General features: G+C 34.3%; 2 protein-coding genes across 5 annotated transcripts in view; both read left to right on the plus strand.

The window, feature by feature from the left end:
• Positions 1 to 25,412, plus strand: part of CADM2 (cell adhesion molecule 2) — a 1,102,443-nt gene that overhangs the window by 576,205 nt on the left and 500,826 nt on the right. The window lies entirely within an intron of this gene.
• On the plus strand, positions 23,087 to 23,896 carry LOC308505389 (small ribosomal subunit protein eS6). The gene has a single exon (XM_081067507.1). The coding sequence runs from the start codon at positions 23,117 to 23,119 to the stop codon at positions 23,864 to 23,866; it is 750 nt and encodes a 249-aa protein (XP_080923633.1). The 5' UTR covers positions 23,087 to 23,116; the 3' UTR covers positions 23,867 to 23,896.

The raw sequence follows: 25,412 nt of genomic DNA on the forward strand, positions 1-25,412 counted from the left end.
GGAAGCTGACAGGCCGAGATCGAGATATCGACAGATTTGGGTGCTCCTGGGCTTGCAGATAACTGTCTTATCCCTGTGTCGTTACATGAGCTTTCCTATGTGTGTAAACACCAGTCCTATTGGATGAGAGCCCACCTTTCTGATCTCATTTAACTTTAATAGCACCCTTACAGGTCCTATATCCAAATATGGAAATACCAAGTGTTAGGACTTCAACATATGAATTTGGGGTGATACAGTTCAGTTCATAAACAGATACTAAATCCAATAAAATGATTATTAAAATGTAATCTTGCCTTTAAATATTATCCAGCCAATTTGACACAAGGATGTGTATTTATATATCCATTATATATACTGTGTTCATATATATATATATATATATATATATATATATATATACACACACACACACATATATATGCATGCATATATAAAATACATATATACATGTATTCACAAGAATTATAAAAGGTCTTTATGATAACATTTTTAGAATAAATATAAACTATTCTCAGAGTTTAGACATGTTTCATTAATCGATAGTTAATGAGAGAAAGGACTAGAATACTTTTTAGAAAGGGAAGGTAAGAGGACTATATATTAAAAAACAACTAGACTCAGTACTGCGGGAGGGTAGGTGTCAGATTCCAGAGATTCACTAAATAGGTTCGAATCCTAGCTGCACTTGCTATATAACCTAGATCAATTAATTCTTCCTAATAATAGTAAAAATAATAATAATAATAATAAGTTTAGGGGATTCAATTATATAATATATGTAAAATGTTTACATCAGAGGTTAGCACACATCAGAGGTCTCTAAATACCCCTTATTGTTATCTGTGAGTTTAAGTGAAAATAAAAAATGGGCAGACAAATACAAGGACAACGAAGCTTGTAATATCTTAAGTATTTTCTAAATAATTGAAAAAAATCAACCTCTCCAAATCTTCTCCCATGAAAGTGTAGTAGTGACTGTCAGTCAATTGCTTTCCACTGAGACATAATCTATCATCTCCCAGAGTGATTGATTGCCCACCTCTTTCCATGAGTTGATTGCACTGTGGCAGCCCATAAATTTTACTACATAGTCTTACAAAACCTTAAGATGCCCTGTGACATCTCTCCCAAGGTTTAGCTCTGTCTCTTACCCACTAAACCACAAGAAGTTCACCTTGCCCCAGAATGTGCACATAGTAGGAGATCAGTAAAAACCAGCTCTCTCAGCCTGAAAGCCAAACCATGTGAAAAGAAATATGTGACTGACAGAATTGTCTAACCCTTTCCCTGAGAAGTTGGTCTCATTCCTACCAAGTAATTTACCATAACTTTAATGCAATTTATTGTTTTTAAAAGCCCTAAACTTATTGATTACATTCTAGGCAGTGTGCTAGCTACTTTTACAGCTTCTTTGGAGTGAAATCAAGAATTCTTTAGAATATTATTTCATTAGCCTTTTGTCTTGTTCACCTCATAGGAAAACATATTTTCCAGGGTTTTATTGCATCCTCAAACCCATGTAAGCACACTCATGTTAAAACAGGAGTCATAAGAATTGTCTTATGACAGAATGAAAATCTTTTTTCTAAATGGTATTTTAAATAGCCTGTGCCTTAGCTCTCCTATTAAACTTATATTTAAATATGTTGCCATAGCTATTAGAATTGACTGTATGTCCTCCAGCTACTGCAAAAAGAGAGAAAAAAATATTCTCTCCGTTGCTGACATGACTTTATTATTTCTAATAAGAAATTCATTTAGAAGTTCTTGACCTATTAGCAAATTATTATAAGAAAAAAATTTTAGCATCAAGTGTATGAAAACTAGCACCAATAGTGACAGATATTCTATATTTAAGTGAGTAACTCTTTACAATTTCACCTAATAATTCAAATCATTCAGCTACTTAGCTTAGCCTGTACAGCTATCTCATGCTGGAGGACAAATGGGGATAGAGTTTTATAAATCATATGGTCTACAGCAGTCAAATTGTACCACAACTTTTTTTTTTTTTACCATAAAATACTCCTATTATGTTTTATGATGGAAAAACTGGAGACCTCAAAAGCTTGTACACATTTTTTTTTTCTGCATGAATTGTTACTTTCTCAAGTAATTAATTCTTCTGAATGGTGGCAGATGTCTTGGTTCTCTACCAGGACAAAAATAAACCAGATTCCAAACTGTATATTACAACAGGTATACTGCTTCTTATGTACATATTTAAAGTTATAAAACTCCTTTGGCCAAAAGCCTAGAATATCAAAAATATGTATTCACTAAAAATGTATTGAATCTTAGTGTCCTGATATCACCTATTTTCTGCTCTAAATTAATCCTCCTCTTCCTTTTTTAGTTCCTATATTTAAATTTCTTTTTCAAATTAGAAATTAATCATAACATTTTTTGGTTATACATGGAAAATAATTAAAGTTATAGCAACTTATAACAGCAATGTGAAATGAAATAGGCAAGTAATCCCACACTTGATTTTGACGGGTGTGTTCTGGTTAAATGTAGAGGAGAGACAAAGCCAAAGCAAGGTTATTGATGTGTGAATGCAAATTTCAGAAAGGTCTTAAAAGAGGCCCAGAAAGCTGGCTTCAATACTATTATCCAAGCAGACAAAACAGAAGAAAGGAAGTTTCACTTTTTATCAGCTAAGTAGGATGAACAGGAACCAGGACCTGTCTTCTACTCCCTCAGCATTCTAGACAGCTAAGTATTAGGATGGGAATACATAGATAAAATGCCTACTAAGTCCAGTTTCTTTTCTGTCCAGATTCCCAACACAAGCACAAAGGACCACATATGGAGACATTTGCAAATTTTGAGGAAAGTTTTTATTGTCTTTGAATTAAATAGCACATACAATACGCAATTCTAATGTGCATACCTAAAACATAACTCATGATACAGGAATAGCTGTTAGGAATCTCCTACATTATACCGCCCCATTGCCTTTATGTTTGTCACTGGGATATAGATGTTTACATACCTGAGAAGGTGATCTGATAAAGATGTTCTTCAAAATTCTAGAATCATGCTGAGCAAATATTGGGTAGGCCTATTGTTTGTCAATTTTTACATCTCTTTCATTTTTTAAGGCAATTAATCACCTGCAGAGATACTAAGGTTTGCCTTGGATTTTTACATTTTGAATTGCTTCTTTGATAACATCATCCCGATTTTATTTAAATAGGAATTCAAGTGAACAATTAAAATAGCTAACCATGACACCACTCTTTCTCTTTCCCCTTGACAACAGAAGCGGGAGGCATTTGTGCCTTCTCTTTCATCCTCCCCACCTTATTTTTCTTTTGTTCTAAAAACTGACCAGAAGTAACATATCCTAAAGACATATAACACAACATTTGTTAACACTCAAATGCATCTACAAAAATGAAAGAGACTACTGCTATCATTCAGTCATACACAGAGAAGACTAATTGGAATAAAAGACCAGAAAAGGATGTACGTGGTGGTAAACTGAGCTGTAGATTGTCAGCGTCGGGTTACTCACAGACATGCAGAATACTAAAAATAACTGCTTCAATGAGGTTATTCCCCTGCTAATGCTTGCATTTTTTTCTGGTGAAGCGCAGATCATATAATCAAATGGAAAGAATGAGTCAAATGAGGCCAAAGAAGGTAATTGGAGTATTATGTAATTCAAGGTATAGTCAAAGGAAAGCAAAACAAAACAAAACAAAAAAATGAGACCTATATGCTAAGACTCTGTGCCTGTTTAACAGAAAAATATGTCAAAAACCATCTTTTTCCATCACACATTTTACATTTGACATTTGTCTATATAAAGTGTTTTATTTATTTATTTATTTATTTTTGTAATCTTATTGTGGTTAAAATGAACATGAAGGCGTTTCCTTTTTCTTATTTTCTAGTAAGTCTGGAAATAGGAATTCAAACACCTAAGTAAAACGTATTTTCTTGGATATATATTGTTTTGATGAATACATATATATATAAATTATTCAAATAAAATGAATTAAGTATTTGTTACTTTGATGTAAAATTTCACTTCAGAAATGTGTGTTTTTTGTGTGTTTTTTTCCTAGCAAGTGAGAGCAGACCTGTCATATAATATCCAGAAAATGGATACTTCTTTGCAAATATTTGTTCAGTGCTAAGCACTTAGAAATTTTGGCATGGTGATTTCATAAAATTCAAGCTGCTATTTACGATTGTTTAAATTATACAGTGCGATGGATGGCAGCAATTAACCAAGAAAATATGAAGTGAATTATCCAAATAATTAAATCAGAGCCTAAGCTGTAATTACATATTGAAAATCCACTTGCAACATTTAATAATTCAGCAAGACTTCTTTACTTTTGTCATAGGATGCTGTCTGATATTGTGGAAAGAAGTCTGACTTAGAAATGAGGAACCTTCAGTTCTATTGTCAATAACAAAACTAACCTACTTGGTGTCTGATTTCATCACAGGTTGTTTGGCTTTAAAAGTTCAAGAGGATTGATTGCTTTGGACCTGTCCAGCTCAGACACTCTAGGGGTCTTTGCAACACCTATAAAAACAACCAACCACAGAGTTGAAGCTCTGCTTTTTCTAACATGTTTTGTGTTATTTGGACTTATGCAAGGGATCAGCAATGCCCATTATGATAAAAACAGTCTTTGGATACACATTGAAAATTCCAGCACAGATCTTAGCATTGAGTTCACAAGTCATCTCCACAATCATAGAGTTGGCTTTTTGAGTAAGCTGGCCAAGATAAGTAAGGCAGCAGTTGCCCAATACCATTTCGTGGCAGGGCCAAGGACAGGTGGGGACAATTGATACACATATGAATGAAAGAGAGAATGTAGCATCATGGTTTATTTATAAACCTAATTCTAGTTATCAGTCCCAAATTGGAATCCAGCTTCTGACGCTTACTCGTTGCATTAAATAAGGCAGGTTATTTCACTTTCCAAGAGTTTGTTTCTCTACCTATATAATGGATCCAACTTCACAGCATTCTAGAATGACTAAAGAAATAAGGCACTGTAATAGTGGACTTAGCATAATGCTCACCAGACAATATGTGCTCAGTAACTGATTTCATTATTATTATGATAGAAAGTATCAGTTGTGAAGGGAAAGAAGTTTAAGAGACAAAGACTGGGTGACAAGGATAAATTAATTCACATCCTCTCTCATCATGTTCCCTAAATGACTGCTCTACTGAGGAGACTGAATTCCTATATGGTTCTTTTTATTTTCTTTTTCTTTTTTTTTTTTTTCCCCCCAGAGAACTGGCTCATTTCCATTTGTTTGTGTTTTGTATTTTCACAGATGTCCAAGAGTAAACTCTGAGCGTCTGGTAGGTGTGTGCTTACTCGAGCTTTAATGCATTCTTTTTAAGTTACACCAAACAGCTTATCTTAGTTCCACAGAACAGCATACAGCACATAAGAATGTTGACTATTAGAGAGAAAGCCTCTAATTCTGCTTGGGAAGATTAAGACACTGCTGAAAAACGAACCTGTTGTCTAACCACAGACCAGGAGAACACATGCTCCCAAACTACCTTCTTCCTGCTGCCTTTGCTGTGCTCTGTGGCCTGCCCGAAGGGCACTGCCACTCATTTACAGTCAGCCACTTCTCTGGGTCTCAGGAGTGGTGCTGCAGCATGACTGATAATTCTCTACTATTGAGGAGTGTCCCACAGAGTGTTTATGTCTCTTGTGGGAAAACCTACGAAGAGGGGCCCCTATTGTTTACCTACAGCCAACATATGGAGAGTACAAGTTAGAGAATAATTGTAAATCCTTTCCATAGTTTTGTGGGTTTTTTTTTTTTTTTTTTTTTTAGATTTGAAAGGATTATAATGAATGTTTCTAAGATGTTGGAGGGCACTTAAAAAATAACCCACCATCTATCTATCTGTACTCCCTTGGCACTGTGAGTGACTATGGGCCTCAGACTTTCTCTGTGGCTCTATTAAAATAAACAAACATGTACTGCCTTGATAAATCAAAGGTGATTTGGATTTCTAGTTGCTGACAGCTTTCTTGGAACTCCCATTTCATCGTCACATTTATCCAAAAGCTCTATTGATTTCACCATTTTTCATTGTGCTTGAGCAATATCATGTTCTCACCTTAGACGTAACATGCCATAGTCTAAGATGTTTAGTTAATATAAAACTCTTTTTGCCTGTGGCTTTGCCTAAGGATAAATGTGTGCCACCCTGGCCAACATGAAGGGAAAATTTGCAGCAATGAGAGCTTGACAGTCTAATTAATTATTTAGAGGTTTCAAGGGGGAAAAAGAAGTCTAGAGTCTCAGAGTTCCCATTTGCAATGCATTAAACAATCAGAATAATAATAAGAAGAAGCAGAGAGAGACTGTCCTGGCTGTCTGGAATGTGTAGGATGTAATTTAAGGACCTAAATTAGAAATAACCTAGGATCTTAAAGACAATTTTAAGGCTGAAGGTTACAGGAAGGCAAATCCTTGTAGAATTGCAAGACTATTTTCCTCCCTTTGTCTTTATTTTCATATCTTGAAATGTCTGCAGAGCTTTACTTCCTTGCTCCCTAAATTGCCTTCATGTATTAGAAGTCTTTGGCTGAGCATATAATTAAAGAGTCCAAATGTGAACACCAGGGAGAAAGGTGTCTAATAAAGTAAGTGGCAAATGTGAATTTATTAAAAGTAGGTCACGTCATATATTGTAATGGCTTTCCTTCTTTGGCATAGCTTCCAACTTAGGAGATAAAAATAATGAAAGGATACTGCATACTTAGGTTTGAAAAAGGCAGTTGTTAGAGCGCTACAGAAGAGATGCCTATAAATGAATTGCATAAATACCTAAAAGAAAACCTGGTCATATAAAACAGAGTAAGCATAATCAACAAATGCAAGCCCTCTAAGTGGAGAGCTGCAGGAGAGTCTCAAGAGGTCAGTATTAGCACATGTTAAGTATTTTGTTAATGACATGCTCCCATCTGTGGAATACATTTTCTGATACCAGAATCAAATTATCCAGGAAACACACACACAGAAGGGCAAAGCAACCTGCAGAGTTAACAGTAGTAAGATGAAAGTCATAATGAATATAGACTAATATTAAGATAGGGAATACACAGAAGACAAATGGAACAGGAAAACCTGGTCTGTAGAATACTGAATTGGAGACATACGCATGATACCCAGAGGTTTAGGCAGGTAATTTTAAACTGTTCTTATACTAAAACAAATGCATGTATAAGAGGAATAACAATTAAGTACAGATGTATACGCATATTCACATACCAGTTTTTTTTATATACTTAATAGTAAGTAAATACTCAGTAGATGAACGTAAAGAAGTAACAGATACTTGATGAAAAAGGAAACGCTAATGGCTAATAAACATTTTAAATATTTGTACTCTTCAGTTATTGAAGAAACTTAAATCATCTGTTTTACTTCAAAATGAAAAAAAAACCACACACAAAATAAATAGGATGAGAATAACAATAGCGAAAGCATCTATCACTTACTATGTACTGGTTTTTGTATTAAGTGACGTACCGTGTTTCCCCAAAAATAAGTAATATAAGACCCGTCTTATATTACTATATTAAAATAAGACCGGGTTTTATATTAATTTTTGCTCCAAAAGACACATTAGAGCTGATGGTCCGGCTAGGTCTTATTTTCGGGGAAACACGGTAATATATTACCTTACTTAGTAATCATAACTGTCTTAGGAGGCAACTATAATCATAACCTCCTATGGATGAAGTAGGGAATAGTGAATGAGTAGCCTAAGGTCACACAATTTGCTGTGGTGGGATTGGGATTTGAACCCAGCTAGTCTGTTCCAAGCATTTGTACTATGATTCATTACTTTGTACTACAACTATCTATATTTCTGGGGTGGAACAGATAAAGGCTGCATCATGCATTTTAGATTCAGAGAAAATAAAATGAAATGGTTCTTATCTAGTTAAGGAAAACTCAAATAAGAATCTGATATGGGGAGAGATTGAAAAGTTTAGGTTCATGGCCCATTCATGGAGATCAATCGTTCTTTATGTGTGGTCTTCACAAGAGCAACACAGCATCACCTGGGGATTTGCTATGAGTGCAAATTTTCAGACTCAAACCCAGACATGAATCAGAAATTTGGGATCGGGGCCTTGTCGTCTATTATTTACCCATTTCTCCGGTGATTCTTGTACACTCTCAGGTTTAGTAATCACTGACCTACCTAACAGAAGCTTTTTCCTACTGGTAAGTTAGGTCATCGCAAATTAAAGAAACTTGGTTTTTAAATGTACTAAACTTAATGCAGGATTTTAAAAGCAGCTACTTGTTTTGCTACATTCTGAGACAATCTTCCCACCAAAAGAGTTTTCATTCTAAAGCAAAAGACAGAGACTCTTAACTTGGCCTAAAAAGTCTTGCTTTCTCATTCTTCTACCTTCCTCTCTAGGCTCATCTTGAACTAAGTTCCCCTTTGCACTCTTTATTCCAACCCCAGGCTGTTCATCACCTTGTGGCCATGTCATTTCAGTTCCACAGGACTTTCATACAAGCCTTTCCCAAAGTTGCTAATAACAGTTTTTGACCTTCTTCTCTCCTGAGCTCCAGCTCATACTTAGAATTGAATTTAATTATCATTTCCTTTGGAAATCATTCACTGAGCTTTGTGATTAGTAAATACTTATCATTTGATCTTAGAGCTGCAAAGACCTTTCTTTTAAAAGCCTGTATTGTGGTTGTAGTTTTATAATTATTGATGCAATTAATACCTGTCTCCTCCAGTGGACTAGAATTTCATTTGGGAATGTATTGATAGTGATCTTCGATCATATGGACATTCATTGAACAAGTAATTGCATACATCACTCCCATTTTATTTCTTTAAATTCCAAGCATGACATAATTTCTCATAAATGCAAAGGCTGATATCTTTGTCTTTTCAAGAATCAGTTAAAAATAATCTATGTAAAAAATGCTTTTTTTATTTTGTAAAAAAATAAACTAAAAAAGAAGAAAAAAGAAAAAAATCCCATTTGAAGTATTATTCAGCATTATTATTCAGTGTTATTATTCAGTTACCCAGCATTCATAGCATCAGTTCCCATACATTGCATTCTTTTTTGGTGTATTCTTTTGAAAATGTAAAAAAAAAAAAAAAAAAAAAAAAATCTAAACTCTTTAAAAGAAGTTCCTACTTGGCATATAATTTCAAAAAAATAACAGACACCCTGAATTTCAGGTAAAAACACTATTTTAGATAATTTTGCTAAATGAAAATTCCAGTTTGTCCTATTTTGAATTGTTTTAGATATTAAATTGTATAAAGGACTGTAAATCCTAAATTAATTAAATAAAAAAGTTTGATTATACATGTACACATAAACACGTTTTTCACAGAAATGAAAGATTTAAAATTTGTAGTAACCTGAAATTGTACAGACAGATACATTGTAATTAGTATTTTACTTTTTTGTTTGTCATGTTGTATTTTATTTTAACAGGATCAATTAGTGGATCACATAGTGCAAAAAGAATGTGGCTAAATACATATCATTTATAGAATTCTAAACCTTTAAAAGTACAAAAGATTTTAGGAATTAATTATCCAGATATTTTATTTATAGATGATGTAAGTGAGGTCTAAATGTGATAATTGACTCATTAAAGATCAAACAAATAGGAACCAGAAATAAAATTAGAGCTCAGTTCAACAACAATAGACATTTAAAAAACATTTAAAAATAAATAGAAGACAGGTATACTTTATCAACTATCAGAATCCATGAAAGTTAACAACAATTGAATCACTCTGAAAACCTGTTAAGAAGACTTAAGTTCTATAGGGCAATCTTGTTGGAAACAAACTCTATAATAATGTATTCCTTTAGGAATGCATCTTGTTTTTGTTTTTTAAGACTTTATGTTTTTGACTACCTCTATCATGATACATATTTTTAATGTTATACCCTTAGAAATCTAATTTATTTTTCTCATAACTAAGGTAAGATTATTCACCAGAATAATTACAAAATTAATACTAAGGATAGAGAAGTCAGTAGATAAATGACCATGAGAAAAGAAAACATAGATGTTATTTTACAACAGATTTGGAATTAGAGCCACAAAGTTAATGATGGTATTGATGATGGTAGCTATTTTACTGAACATCTACCATGTATCACGTACTTTAGATAATTCATTGTTTCATTTTTTTTAAAAAAAAGAGGCAGATATTCTTATTCATTACTATGTATAGGAAGAAAGTGAGTTTCTAAGAGCATAACTTTCCCATGGATATATAATTAAGTGCTGCAGGCCTGGGTGATTTTGAGAAAACCTGATCTGAGCCTCTCTGCTACATGGTCTATTTACTCTCACTTGGGAAGATTATTTAGTGTGACTTCAATTTCTTTATAAAACATTAGAATTCTATGATTCTACCTAACTGATATGTGTGAAACATGTAAACCACTCCAAATTACAATGTTCTCCTGCAGGGCAGGTTCTCAAACTTTGGTGTACATAAGAATCGCAGAAAAGCATTTTGAAAATGCCTTCTCTTGAGCACCTACTGCCCGAGATTTTGATTCAGAACTAGTGAGGGACCCAGAAATCTGCATTTTTATGTGTACATCAGAAGTGAAAATGGTCCCAGAATCCTAGTAATTAAGAAAATTATTAGAACTATTAGAACATTTTAAAATGTATTATAAAAAGGTTCATTTCCTGTACCTAGGAATAAATATCCGTAAACTTTATCCTCGACAGGCATGGAACAGATTATTCACACAGTTATTTTAATCAGAAAAGCTCCAGAGTATTTGTTCTGAGTAAAAAAGGAAAATTGTGGTATATGTTTTAATAAAATCTCACTGTGGCAAATAGGTAGTAAATTGATCCACTGTTTATACTTCAAAATTAATATTATCTGTGTTATAAGATGTTCTTGTATTATCTTTGAGACCTTGGTAAATGAGAAGCAAAAAAATAAATGATAGAAGTTGCACAGGGTTTGAAAGAGCTTTACCTATTTAAAAAATCAGTATTACATGCAGATGTACAGGATGAGAAATTGTCATGTTTGCTAAATATACACCTAAATAAAAGGACATGCTGGAATTTTAAAATTTAATTTGCTTTAAAATTGATATGAATTAATTCTAACGCTACCTGTCTTTAAAGACATAATTCAAATCATTGTATCACTCAACTTAAAATCTGGTGAATTTTTTAAATTGAATTTTATTGGGGTGACAGTTGTTAGTAAAGTTATATAGGTTTCAGGTGTATGATTCTGTAATACATCATCCATGTATCACACTGTATGTTCACCACCCAGAGTCAGTTCCTTCTTCTATCACCATTTTTTGATCCCTTTTACCCTCATCTACCTCTCCCTCCCCCTCTTCCCCTCTGGTGATCTTTTTTAAAAAAAAAATCTATGCCTTTGTTTCCCCTGTGTTTTTACATGTAAAGTAAAACATAGAGTTAGGACAAGTCATGCCAGTGTAATAATTATACCAATTGTACAAATATTTCATATACAAAAGAAGTGTTTTATAAGCGGCTTATACTATACTTCATGTGTGTGAGCCTGGTCTTAGATAATTACCAGTGTGTTTGATGCTTTCCAATAATTCACAATAACCTGTATTGCTCCCATCACAACTTCCATTTCTTGGTTGTCATTTAGAATGCAAAGTAACACTGCCCACAACTTAGATGTTGTTGTGCTTCATTTAAAATAACTACCATGGTCACGATAGTGACAAGGAAAAAAATATAGAGTGTACAATAGTCTTGTCTTTCAGTGTGACTTAAATTGATTTAATTTAAATGGACATTTTATAACAAAAATAGTTATCTTGTAAGATAGCATGCATGGAAGCAGGAAGGAAATGAATCTACCTTGAAATGTGGTATAATTTTGATTTGTTCCCTAAGTATACATTATACTTTTAAATTGTTCAACATGTATGCTAGAAAAAAAAATAAGTCATATGAGACACAGAAATACCTTATAATTTCCTATTGAATATTCCCTCAGATTTTCATTGTTTCATGAGATATTTTAAACCTCCAAAATTTCACATAGGGCAGGATTGATATACTTGTGTGTGTGTGTGTGTGTGTGTGTGTGTGTGTGTGTGTGTGTGGTCATTTCAATCATTCTTCATTAACAACAACAACATATATATATATGTGTGTTAATGTATGTATCTATAATATAGATACATACATATATTAGATCAGATTGTAATTAAATTGAAGGAGAATTGAAGTATTGTTAATATTTAAATACTTTAAGATTTAGCCTTTTTAAATGTTTATAGATTTTTATATTTAATTAAAACCCAGAATAAAATTTAAAGTACAGATAATACATATTTTCTGTGTATCATATATATATATTCATGTAGGCATATATGTTATTTATTTTACACACCTTTAAAAATATAACCTCAAAAACTATACTATGACCTTATAAATGTCCATAGGCTTACCTTAAACAATGTTACTGTTAAGAATGTTTTAAGGTAAATTTAAAAAGTTATGCCATGCATATAACCTATAAAATTCCTTGCAATTTACACTGGTAGAAATAATTATTTAAATCTTGAAACTTAACTTATATCAAAACCTCATTTTAATGCTCATCAACTCTACTGAGAGAATGCACAGATTGTTCTAGCTCAGCACAGACACTATTTGTTTCGCTGTTGTATATCTCTGAATAACTTTGTATTCTCTTATTAAGAACAACAGTAAAGGAAATCATTTACAGATCATTTTACAATGCACATAATATCCTGTGCATGCTTAGGCAACTATATGTTGATTTATAAATCAGGAAAGCATCAAAATTACTGAACTTAGCAAATAATTCATGTTGATGTGAATAAATTTTTAGATTTTGACAATATATTTAGTCCAGTAAAATAAAGCTTTGTATTCATGAACAAATTTGAAAGGTAGTCAAGCAGGACTCCTAAACGATTTAATCTGAATTATTGGCTGTATCATTTTAATACCATTTCATGTCACCTTCTGGTAACCTTATGACTGCATAAGTAAAACTAGAAAACAAGATCAGAGCAGGGTAGGGTAAAAAGTTATAAAACAAAAGTAATTTTTTCTCCTGTTAGCAAAGTTAGGGGAAAATTATGTTATGTTCAGATTTAACTAATGCCTCAAGATTTCCTATAAGAATGATTTGAGGTGATACATTAAAATAAAATGTGGATTTATGAGTTTGTGTGTGTCTGTATCATTGCAACTATGATCAAAAACTATGCCTGCTACTTATGGATTTGGTGAAAACAATATCAGATAACTGAAGTAAGAATGAAAATAAAATGAACAACCAACAACTCTTGAAATAGTAGACTTTCACTTTTTCAACATTAACAGTAAAACTTAAGTTAGTGTTTACCCTGTTGATTTTATGCCATTAAGTTTTCTTTCCATTTCTGAGCAGGAGTTTCTTAGGAAAACCTAAGGTAACTGAATATAATTATTACTGGTGTAAAACCCAGTTTGTGATTCTGTCTATGAATTAAATAAAACTGTATCCCTCTCTGGTTTTCATAAAGAAGAGGGTGATCATGCATACAACTAAAGTGCTCTATTGCTGCAACAACAATTTTGTACTTTTTGATGAGTATATTGACACACAAAATGATTCACATCATGTTAGACTCAATCCACATTACTTTTTAAAAAGCCACAAATAAACCCACATTCATTTTGTCACTTGCAGGCATGTTAGAGTAATTAATCTATTGAATCCATTTCTCATCCATTATCCTTTATTTCCCTGGCCACAAGACATGATCCTTCATAAGAAAATACTTCACTATTGTAACGATGATAACAGATAGGTGTTATTCAAAGTTCAGTTTCATGCATAATCCTATAGACATGAACCTATACTTGAAAACATAGAGCCAGATCTGAAACAAAGAATTTGAAGACTAAGGAGAAGAAGCAGGTGGCATGCTTTCAGGTACTTCTCACATTTACTTGTCTGCTCATAAAAGCAGTCCTAATTATACTTTAGGAATGCAAACCACAAATACTTCCCTGGTGTGTGTGTGTGTGTGTGTGTGTGTGTGTGTGTGTGTGTGTGTGTGTGTGAGAGAGAGAGAGAGAGAGAGAGAGAGAGAGAGAGAGAGAGAGAGAGAAATTATTATGTTCTCTGTTTCTCAATCCCACAGTTTTTATTAGTAATTTATAAATACTCATGTGTTTCTCATTAGATAGAATCAAATTATTGTAAAAATATTAATATAGCTGAAGGAAGAAGCCTGACTCTATTGCTTTGTATCTAAATTTTGCATCTTAAATTACAGACAGTTTAATTTAATGGTTTGCAGCAAACAATGGCTAAAGAGATAGCACCTCTATTGGGGAAACAGAAAATAAAGTAATATATCATAATTTCTTATGGCAGAGTAGTATTCCATTGTGTATATATACCACATCTTCTTTATTCAATCATCAGTTGAAGGGCACTTTGATTGTGTCCATGTCTTGGCCACTGTAAATAAAGCTGCAATGAACATCGGTGCACATATATCTTCACGGATAAATGTTTTCAGATTTTTGGGTATATACCAGGAGATGGATTGCTGGGTCATGTGGTAATTCTATTCTTAATGCCATTTGCAACAACATGGATCGATCTTGAGATTATTATGCTAGGAAAAATAAGTCAGACAGAAAAAGTCAAGAAACATATGACTTCACTGATATCTGAGATATAAAACTGAAAACAACAAAACTGAAAACAACTAAAACAAACACAGACAATGGTTTAGGGGTTACCAGAGGGTAAGGGGGGAGAGGGATGGTAGAAGAGGGTAAAAGGAATCAAATATATGGTGATGGAAGGAGAACTGACTCAGGGTGGTGAAGACACAATGTGATATATAGATGATGTATTACAGAATTGTACACTTGAAATCTATGTAATTTTACTAACCATTGTCACCCCAATGAATTTTAATTAAAAAAAAAAGTAATAATAATATGGATTCTGTCATAAAACCTAGAATGAATTTTCTTTTCAAAATGGCTTTCAAATATAATAACAGTATAATTCATATGATAATGCTATTTTTTTCTTACTAAAATCAATATATGAAATATACAATGAGTTAATTAAGAATTCTGCAGTGCTAAATTCATGGTCTAATAATACCATCAGTTTTCCAAAGGAGCATTTTCTAGAATATTCCATGTTAATGTGTGAATTTTTGTATATTATATCCCCACAGCTACTTGATCATAATAGTTGAGTGTTTAAAACCAAAGCGTGAGTATCCATTTCTTCTACTTTTCAGTTAGCAGAAGACTTGAATGAAAAGCTGTTCCAATATTTAGTATGTATGAGATCCTATGCAGGGTGCAGATGGCATCTTAACCTCATCCATATGTTTAAAATATCTCCTTCATTGGCAAATTTTACAGGCACTAAAACAATCATGGAGAGAAATGGTCTTTAAATTTTAGTTTTATCAAAATAAACAAGATCTCCTGTGTATAAAACCTTTACCAAAAATGGATTTCCTTCAACAGAAAGCAAGCCAAACCCATTTGTAAAGGCCAAGGAAAGGACTCTTAAGTACTACGCAATTGATTTTATGAGAATTAGATTGAATTAGCTTTGCTAGAGCTATGTCATTTTTGTTTATGTATACACTTTCTTATTTACAAATAACTTCCAAATAGTTTAAAGTCTGTTTTTGGAGACCAGTTGGATTTAACATTCCATTTATTTAATTATCTGTTATATGTTATATATTATATTAATATATTATAATTTCATAATCATATCTGAGAAAATCTATACTGAATATGAGCGTATATATATGATTTGATGCATTGATGAGTGTATGTGTTTTATTAGTATTGTATCTAAAACCTGATTAGTAATAGTTTTACTCTTAATGCATGAGAGCAATTTATTTTTCAGATTTGCTTTTAGGTATTAAAAAGTATTCTGCTTTGCTAATATATTATTCTGTATATTTTCCTGTTAAAGATCTTTTTTACGAAGATTTTTATTATAATATAGCAACTACAATACAATAACATACAATACTATATTAGTTTCAGGCGTACTGCATCGTTATTCAACATTTATAGACCTAAAGAAGTGATCACCATGGTAAGGCCAGCAACCATCTGACACCGTACCACACTATCACAATATCATTGACTATATTCCCAATGCTTTCATTACATCACCATGAATTATTTGTTTTATATCTGGAAATTTGAACCTCTTATTCTTCTTTACCTTCCCCCCTTTTAGTTTTTCAATTAAAGTTGATACTCAATATTAATTTATATTAATTTCAGGTGTGCAGCATAGTGGTTAGACATTTATATAATTAAAGAAGTTATCTCCCTGACTAGTCTAGTACCCACCTGGAACAATGCATAGTTATTACCATATTATAACTGTGTTCCCTATGCTTTACTTTACATCCCTATGACTATTTTGTAACTACCAATTGGTACTTTTTAATCCCTTCCCCTTTTTCATCTGCCCCCTCTCCCAGGCCCACTCCCATCTGGAACCATCAAAATATTCTCTGTATCTATGAGTTTCTTTCTGTTTTGTTGTTTATTTTGTTCTTTAGATTCCACATATATCAATCTGTTTTTCTGTGTCTGACATACTCCACTCAGCACAATTCCCTCCAGATCCATTCATGCCACAGAGATGGCAAGAACCCATTATTTTCCATGGTCGAGCAATATTCCGTTGTATACATGTACCACTTCCTCTTTGTCCATTCATCTATCGACAAACACCCAGGCTGTCTCCACAACTTGGCCATTGTAAACAATGCTGCAATGAACAACTGGATGCACACATCTCCTTCAAGTAGCATTTTCCTTTCTTTTGTTTCTCTCTCTCTCTCTCTCTCTCTCTCTCTCTCTCTCTCTCTCTCTCTCTCTCTTTCTCTCTCTCTCTCTCTTTTTTAGTAAGTATCCTGAAGTGGGATAACTTTCTTTGACTTTTGTTGTGGACTTTGTTTAAAATCTGTTTTGTCTGATATAAATATTGCTATCCTAGATTTTTTCTTTTATTTATATTTTCATAAAATAATCTTTTTTCCTAACGCTTTACTTTCAGTGTGTTTGTATTTTTCAATCTGATGTGAATCTCTTGTAGGCCACATATGTAACGGTCTTGATTTATTCTTTCAACCACCTGATCTTCTGACTGGAACATTTAATTCATTTATATTAAATGAAATTCTTGATGTATGTATAGTTATTGTCATTTTATTTTTCATAGTTTTTATCTTTCTTGTTTTCCATCTTAAAGAAGTTTAAGTTTCCTTGTAATTCTGGTTTGGCATTGGTGAATTCCTTTAGCTTTTTCTTGCCTGGGAAGCTCTTTATCTATCTTTTGATTATAAATGATAGCTTTGCTGGGTAGAGTAATCATGGTTGTAGGTCCTTGCCTTTCATCACTTTGAATATTTCCTGCCAATCCCTTCTTTTCTCCAAAGTTTCTGTTGAGAAATCAGCTGACAGTCTTATGGGAGCTCCCTTATAAGTTACTAGTTGCCTTTCCCTTGCTGTTTTTAGGATTCTGTCTTTGTCTTTAACCTTTGATATTTTAATTGTGATGTGGCTGGTGTGGGTCTCTTTGGGTTCATCTTGTTTGGGACTCTCTATACATCCTAGGCTTGTATACTTATTTCCTTCACCATGTTAGGGAAGTTTTCCATCATTATTTGTTCAAATAGGTTTTCAATACCTTGTCTTCTCTGTTCTCCTTCTTGTGCTTCTACGATGAAAATGTTGGCATGCTTGATATCACAGAGGTTCCTAAAATTCTCATCATTTTTAGGATAATATTTCTTTTTGCTACTTTGTTTGGGTGTTTTCTGATAACTTATCTTATAAATCACCAATTTGATCATCTGCTTCATCTAGTCTACTGTTGATTCCCTCTAGTATATTCTTCATTTCAATTATTGTTTTCTTTATTTCTGACTGGGTCTTTTTTATGTTTTCTATCTCCATTTTTTATGTTTCCTTTCTCTTTTATGAACTTGTCCCTGAGATGATTGAGCATACTTATAACCAGTGCTTGGAACTCTGTGTCTGGTAGACTGCTTGTCTCCATTTTGTTTAGTTCTTTTTCTGGAGATTTTTTTCTGTTCATTCATTTGGGACATGTTTCTTTATCTCCCCATTTTTCTGGTTCTCTGTGTTTGTGTCTATATATTAGGTAAGGCTGCAATAGCTCCTGGTCTTAGTAGAATGGACTTATGTAGTAAGTGTGCTGTGGGGCCCAGTGGTGCAGTCTCCCTGGTTACCAGAGCCAAGTACTCCAGATGTGTCCTTTGTGTGGGTTGTCTGTGCCTTCCTGTTGTAATTGAGCCTTGGTTGCTGTTTGCACATCAATGGGAAGGATGGATCCTTGGGCTCACTGGTTTTGAGGACTGGCTGTGACTACAGTGGCAGTGCTGTTGTGTAGGGGCTGACCTCATGGAGCATGATTCTCTTTAGCAAGGCTCTGTTGCCTGCCCAGTGTGCCCATTGTATGTGTTGTCCCTGGAGTCTGACAGGTGATGCTCTGCATGGGTCCAAAGTTGGCTACCGGGTATACCAACTTTGGAGCCTCCTGGTAGCGGGTCCACCACAAGCTATTTTCACCCTCAGCCTATACTTTGTCTGGGGCCATGTAGCATGAGCCACAAAGCAATCTGTAGATGGCCACTGCCCATGCTGAATTTGGAGATGCCTTGTGATGCCAAGCTGTGAATTGAGGCTGGCTGTCATTAGTGACGCCTTAAAGCTGCTCAGCCAGATTTGCGGGACATGCCAAAGTCAATGCTGCCTGATTAGGTTTGTGAACCTTTGAGAGATTCTAGGAAAGTCCACAGCCTGGCCCAGGGCAAGCTGTTTATATAGAAAAGCCACTGGAAGCAGTGTGGATGGGCCCGAAAGTTGGGTGGGGCATGGTCTCTGAGAATCAGGGCAACCAAACATTGTTAGCCAGGTTGATGGAGATTCAGGTGTGGAGTCCACCTACATTTTCACACTGAAAGGTGTTAGGGCTCAAGAAAGGAACAGTGGCCTCTGCCATCTCTTCTCTCCTAGTCAACTCTTTTCCTCCACATATGTCCCCAGTGCTTCTTGAGCTGCTGCCCCAGCACGGGAGGCCAGAGCAAGTGAGTCCATCAGTGAGTAAGTCTGTGTGTGATCCACTCAAAATGAGTAGCTGGGACTTCTGCCACCCTCCATCTCACTCAGTCACAATCTCTGCTGGTTTTCACAGCCAGAAATTATGGGGGCTTCTTTTCCCAGCACTGAAACCCTTGGCTGAGAGCCTGATGTGGGGCTGGAACCCCCTGTGCCTCTGGGGGGCTGGACCTCTGCAGCTGAGATATCCTGCCTGATTTTAATTGTCACAGTGATTGTGGGACTAACCCATTTTGCACGTGCCCCTCCTATGAGTCTTGAGGTGGCTTCTTCTGCATATTCTTAGTTGTAGGCCTTCTGTTCAGCTAGACTTCAGGCAATTCTCAATGATGTTGTTCTGTAGGTTATGTAATTTTATGTGGTCATGACAGGAGGTAAACACAGCATTTACCTACTCCACTGTCTTGATGTTCTTTTCCTATCTAAGATCTTAATGGAAGTAGCCTGTCTTCCTAGATTTCTATTTTACCAGAATGCAGTTTATATTTTGTGTTGTCCTGTACTAGCAGTGTTTTATGAAGCATATATATATATATATATATATATATATATATATATATATAATGTAATAATATAATATGAACAAATTTGTAAGTCATGCATTATTTCCAACAGACTGAGCTTTGGTGAGGAATTATATAGTAAAGTGTTTTCTTTCTTTTAAATGGGAGCATTAAGCATTCAGAACATACATACAACTTTTTAGAAAATTATTTTTATTACCTAAGTCATAATTCTCTAGCAACAATTCAAACTTTACATCTCTTGAGTTTGTAAACAAGCCAAGATTTGTGGTAAGATGTGAAGAGGGAAACTCCATTTAGTGATGACAATTTTGAATGATATTAATTTTACAGTACATTTTAAGAAACTGTCAGAATTTCCCATCTGAGAGTAATTTTGCCCCAAACACCTCCTAATAAGCCTACCTAAATAAATTAATGCAAATATGCCCATGTTGATAGTTGAAGTATCTTAAAATGGAAAGAAGTTCTTTGAATCATAATTCCAGTTTGAAGCCTTAACTCAACCCTCTGCTAGTTCGCAAATGCATGAAAGCAATTGTTTAAGGATTAGGAAAAAAGGAGAAGAAATCTTAAAGAAAAACATGTATTCCTGGGGATGTCTTCACTTTTTCCAGGAAATATTCCTGCATGCCTGCAGTTCCTTCAAAGCCAAGCTGGTGAACCGTGAGGGGATTACAGTTTTATCAACTGCCTGATTCTGCACCATCAGCAGGACCACCAAGGCCACGGTGCCACAGAAACTGAGTTCCTGGCAATAGTCACTTTGTGCTAACATCATTATAGATGGTGGTCCATGCAATATCGAAGTTGCCAAATAATGAGTTGAAGTACGAGATGTTGCTTTAAAAACATACAAGAAAGAGACCACCTCAGGGAAGATGTAGATGCTTGATCAATGTACTGTACACCTGAAGCTGAACAATAATGAATGCCAACTATAATTTTATGTATATAATGTGATGGTTTGGTGCTATGTTGGAGGGCTAGTGGAAGTGGGGATGGGGGAGGTGGGGTTCACATTGTGAGGGATATAAAGTATGAAAATCTAAGTATTATTACCTTGTCTTGTGCACCTGAAACTAATAATAATAATAATAAAAAAAGATTGAACATGGCACATTGAGCTGAGCTGCGGCTTAGCTACCGGATGGCTCAGTTGGTTGGAGCGCGTCCTCTCAACCTCAAGGTTGCTGGTGCAACTCCCGCAAGGGATGGTGGGCTGCGCCCCCTGCAACTAGCAACTGGCAACTGGACCTGGAGATGAGCTGCCCCTCCAAAACTAAGACAACAACTTGAAAGGACAACAACTTGAAGCTGAATGGCACCCTCCACAACTAAGATTGAAAGGACAACACTTTGATTTGGAAAAATAAAAGCCCTTGAAGTACACACTGTTCCCCAATAAAGTCCGGTTCCCCTTCCCCAATAAAATCTTAAAAAAAAAAAAAAGGAAAGAAAAAATAATTTAAAAAAAGGAAAGAGAAAAAAACAGATTCAAGCGCTTGACTTATTTCTTACACTACAATTGCTAAATTCATCCAACGCGGAGCTGTGAGAGTTGCCGCCACTCTAGAGGCAGACACGCTGTGTGGAGGAAATTGGAAGGACTGAAAAGTCAATGCTGAAACTGAAAGCAAAGAGTGCCAATTCAAATGATGAATCGTGCAAGTACAGAATGTGTTTCTTTCCTTTTTTACACAGTGAGACGGTTCTTTGACTCCCTCCTGTTCTGATCAAAAACAAATGTTCTCAACTCTCAGTTACCAAATTGCTATGGTTTTGTTATTTATACATAGTTGTAAGCATACAGGGTTATTAAAATAGCTTTATTTGTGAAATGATCAAACTTTTAAAGGTACAGAAAATAGTGTGGCAGTCACTCATGAACCCAACCGCAAACATCAAATGAAAATATTTTGCCATTTTGTTCAGATTTTAAAAAATAAAATAAACTTAGTGATATCTCTGCCATATGCATCTTTGAATTTTATTATGTTACTATGTACTTATGATAATAAGATTCCTTCTTTCAAAATGTATATTAATTATTTTGTTCACTGTAAAATGTCCCTTGTTCATAGCAATAACTGTTGTGTAGAAGATTCCCATAGAGAGTGAAAATTTTTGACTGAAAAAGTGCTAACACAGATACATTATCCCTTCACAATGTTCTGTTTCATTCAATAATGTTTTTGATATGAAATGATCAGGCTTCTCAGATGCTCTATAGTGCTTCAGTGTTTGACTATACAGGAGTTAATTTATATATATATATATATATATATATATATATATATATATATACCTTAATTTGGAAGTTTAACTTAAAATTTTTTGGATACTGGTTGCAATAGTTATATATATATAAAACTACATATATAACTATATCACTATATATCTATATCTATATCTATATATATATCTATATCTATATCTGTCTATCTATCTATCTATCTATCTATCTATCTATCTATCTATCTATATGACTATTGCAGCCAGTATCAAAAGATCTTTAAATAAAACTTCCAAATTAAGGTAATCATCGATACCTTGATACCATGTTTAAGATGTACAGATTTCATGCTCAATTAGAGGATTTTAAATTCCTTACAATACTAAGTATTACATCATTTTCATCATTATCACCAATAATGTCATCCAGTTAAAGGTTAAATGAATTTCTTAGGGAGGGAAACTCCCACTTTAAAAAAAAAAAAAATTCAGAGGACTTATAATTTAAATCTCCCATGGAATTACATATTTCCTGATTTAATCCTCCATAATAGTAAGACCATGATTTATGTAAATTTGTTTAGGTATTCAAAACAGGGGACAGTCAAAGGACATTGAATGTCTTTTATTTATCAGGCACTGTTTAGGCATTTGGGATGCAGCCATTACCAAAACCATCAATTCATTCATTCATTCAGTACAAATATATGTGTGTGTGTGTGTGTGTGTTTTAATGTGGACAGTTATTGTGCTGACTAATAACATTTTTAATGACAAATAATATACAGTTATTCAGTGTTTATCTTATTTAGGACTCTACTCAAATTTGCTAAATATCTTGTTTCTAAACATTTATGTCAGCTTTACAATTTTAGAGAATGGTATTTCTCATTCATTAAAAGCAGGCAATATGCAAGAAACAATAGAACCATTTGGTAGGGAGGTAATAATAATCTGAAAAAAATCTAAAGATGATTTTGTAAAAAATACCTCAGATTATAGGTAAAAACAAACAAACGAAAAATAGAGGTCCAGTAAGGTTACAGATGCTCTTATAAAATGTATTTCAAGTTTTTTTTTTTCGTGGCGCCTCGGAGGCCGTCGGCTGCTTCAGGATGAAGCTGAACATCTCTTTCCCAGCCACTGGTTGCCAGAAACTCATTGAAGTGGACGATGAACGCAAACTTCGTACGTTTTATGAGAAGCGTATGGCCACAGAAGTTGCTGCTGATGCTCTGGGTGAAGAATGGAAGGGTTATGTGGTTCGAATCAGTGGTGGGAACGACAAACAAGGTTTCCCCATGAAGCAGGGTGTCTTGACCCATGGCCGTGTCCGCCTGCTCCTGAGTAAGGGGCATTCCTGTTATAGACCAAGGAGGACTGGAGAAAGAAAGCGCAAGTCGGTTAGGGGTTGCATTGTGGATGCCAATCTGAGTGTTCTCAACTTGGTCATTGTAAAAAAAGGGGAGAAAGATATTCCTGGTCTCACTGATACTACTGTGCCTCGTCGCCTGGGGCCCAAGAGAGCTAGCAGAATTCGCAAACTTTTCAATCTCTCTAAAGAGGATGATGTCCGCCAGTATGTTGTGAGAAAGCCCCTAAACAAAGAAGGTAAGAAACCTAGAACCAAAGCACCCAAGATTCAGCGTCTTGTTACTCCACGAGTCCTGCAACACAAACGTCGGCGTATTGCTCTGAAGAAACAGCGTACTAAGAAAAATAAGGAAGAGGCTGCAGAATATGCCAAACTTTTGGCCAAGAGAATGAAGGAGGCCAAAGAAAAACGCCAGGAACAGATTGCCAAGAGACGCAGGCTGTCTTCTCTGAGAGCTTCTACCTCTAAGTCTGAGTCCAGTCAAAAATGAGATTTTCTAAAGAGTAACAAATAAACAAGATCAGACATCGAAAAAAAAAATGTATTTCAACCTTGGTACTTCAAGCTGGGTAGTGTTCACGAACCACAGGATGAGTTTTTGGCTTAAATACTAATGGTAGTTTGCAGGGAGCATGGGCGTAAAGACATCTGGACTTTTAAATCTGACTACCAGTCTTATGAACCTTCTCACAGCTGTTAACTGTAAAATTAAATTAATACCTATTTGGAAGACATGCATTATGTTTAACATGATTCCTAACACAGGATAGAATCTTAACAATTGCTACCTTGTTTCTTCGAAAATAAGACCTAGCCGGACCATCAGCTCTAATGCGTCTTTTGGAGCAAGAATTAATATAAGACCGGTCTTATTTTAATATAGTAATATAAGAATGGGTCTTATATAAATTTTTGCTCCAAAAGATTCATTAGAGCTGATAAACTGGCTAGGTCTTATTTTCGGGGAAACATGATAGTTTCCTTTTTATTAATTTCGTAGGAAAATACACTTCTCTCCACATTTTATGGCCTGACTTAAAACATACCCACAGACTCATCTTTCTCCTTTATTCACTTTTTCCCCCCTAGGACTAAAGGGGGGACAGATGTGTAAGACAGTCAATAAAATGTGTCACTACACTTTGTCCCTGTTATACAACATATTCCTTACCTAAATCCACTTATCTAACCCATTTTAGAGACTTGTCTATATGTAAATCTGCCAGTCTCCATTATTTTCTTCGTTGTGAAGTTATCTGGTAAGCAGAAATATCTAATCCATGACTTAACTTTTATTCCAAGAAAGTTCTTCTATTGAAGGCAATATTGCCCTTACATTTTCTAATAAGTTTTCTTGAAATGTGGACATAGCCCCATACTGTAACATTTTGTTTCTATTATCTTACTCAATTTATTAATTGAAACTGATGCTACAGTATCACATAGGAAAATAAGATTATATTTATTAGAACACAGGCAACACAATTATGCCAGAATATAAAAGTTACCTAGCAAGTGAACTTAATAAATTATTAAACACCTGAAATTCTGTTGGGGTTAAGTGAAGGACAGTGTCACATAAAATTAACTCAAACAGAAGCAAATCTGGCAGAGTACCTGCAGTAAAATCTGCTTATAGTAATATTGATTTTTAGGAGTTGAGTGAGTAGATTAAGGTGGAAATTTGATATTAAATCAAATGCCTACCTATCCACACCACCATTTCAGATTTTTTTTTGACTTATAAAATGATTACACATATTGCAAGAATAAGGAACTGTTTTGGGAGGCAGGGACATAATTTAGTTAAAGCACAAAACCAAAACTAAACTAATCAATTGATGTTAATTATAAGCAGACAAAACATATAAGGAAAAGAAACCCTGGAGTCTCCTAAAAATGTGTATTGCATATTCCATAGATATTTTCATATAATATATTAAGAATGAAGCTATTCTTTAAAATCTGTATCTAGTTGCAATTAATTTAGATAATGTAAATACTTTAAAGCAAAGAATGACAAATTTAAATGTAAA

This window comes from Rhinolophus hipposideros (assembly GCF_964194185.1).
Source record: "Rhinolophus hipposideros genome assembly, chromosome: 2".
Taxonomy (NCBI): domain Eukaryota; kingdom Metazoa; phylum Chordata; class Mammalia; order Chiroptera; family Rhinolophidae; genus Rhinolophus; species Rhinolophus hipposideros.

Excerpts from the sequence above, each read along its gene's own strand:
- LOC308505389 (XM_081067507.1), top strand. The coding sequence starts at position 23,117 with ATGAAGCTGAACATCTCTTTCCCAGCCACTGGTTGCCAGAAACTCATT.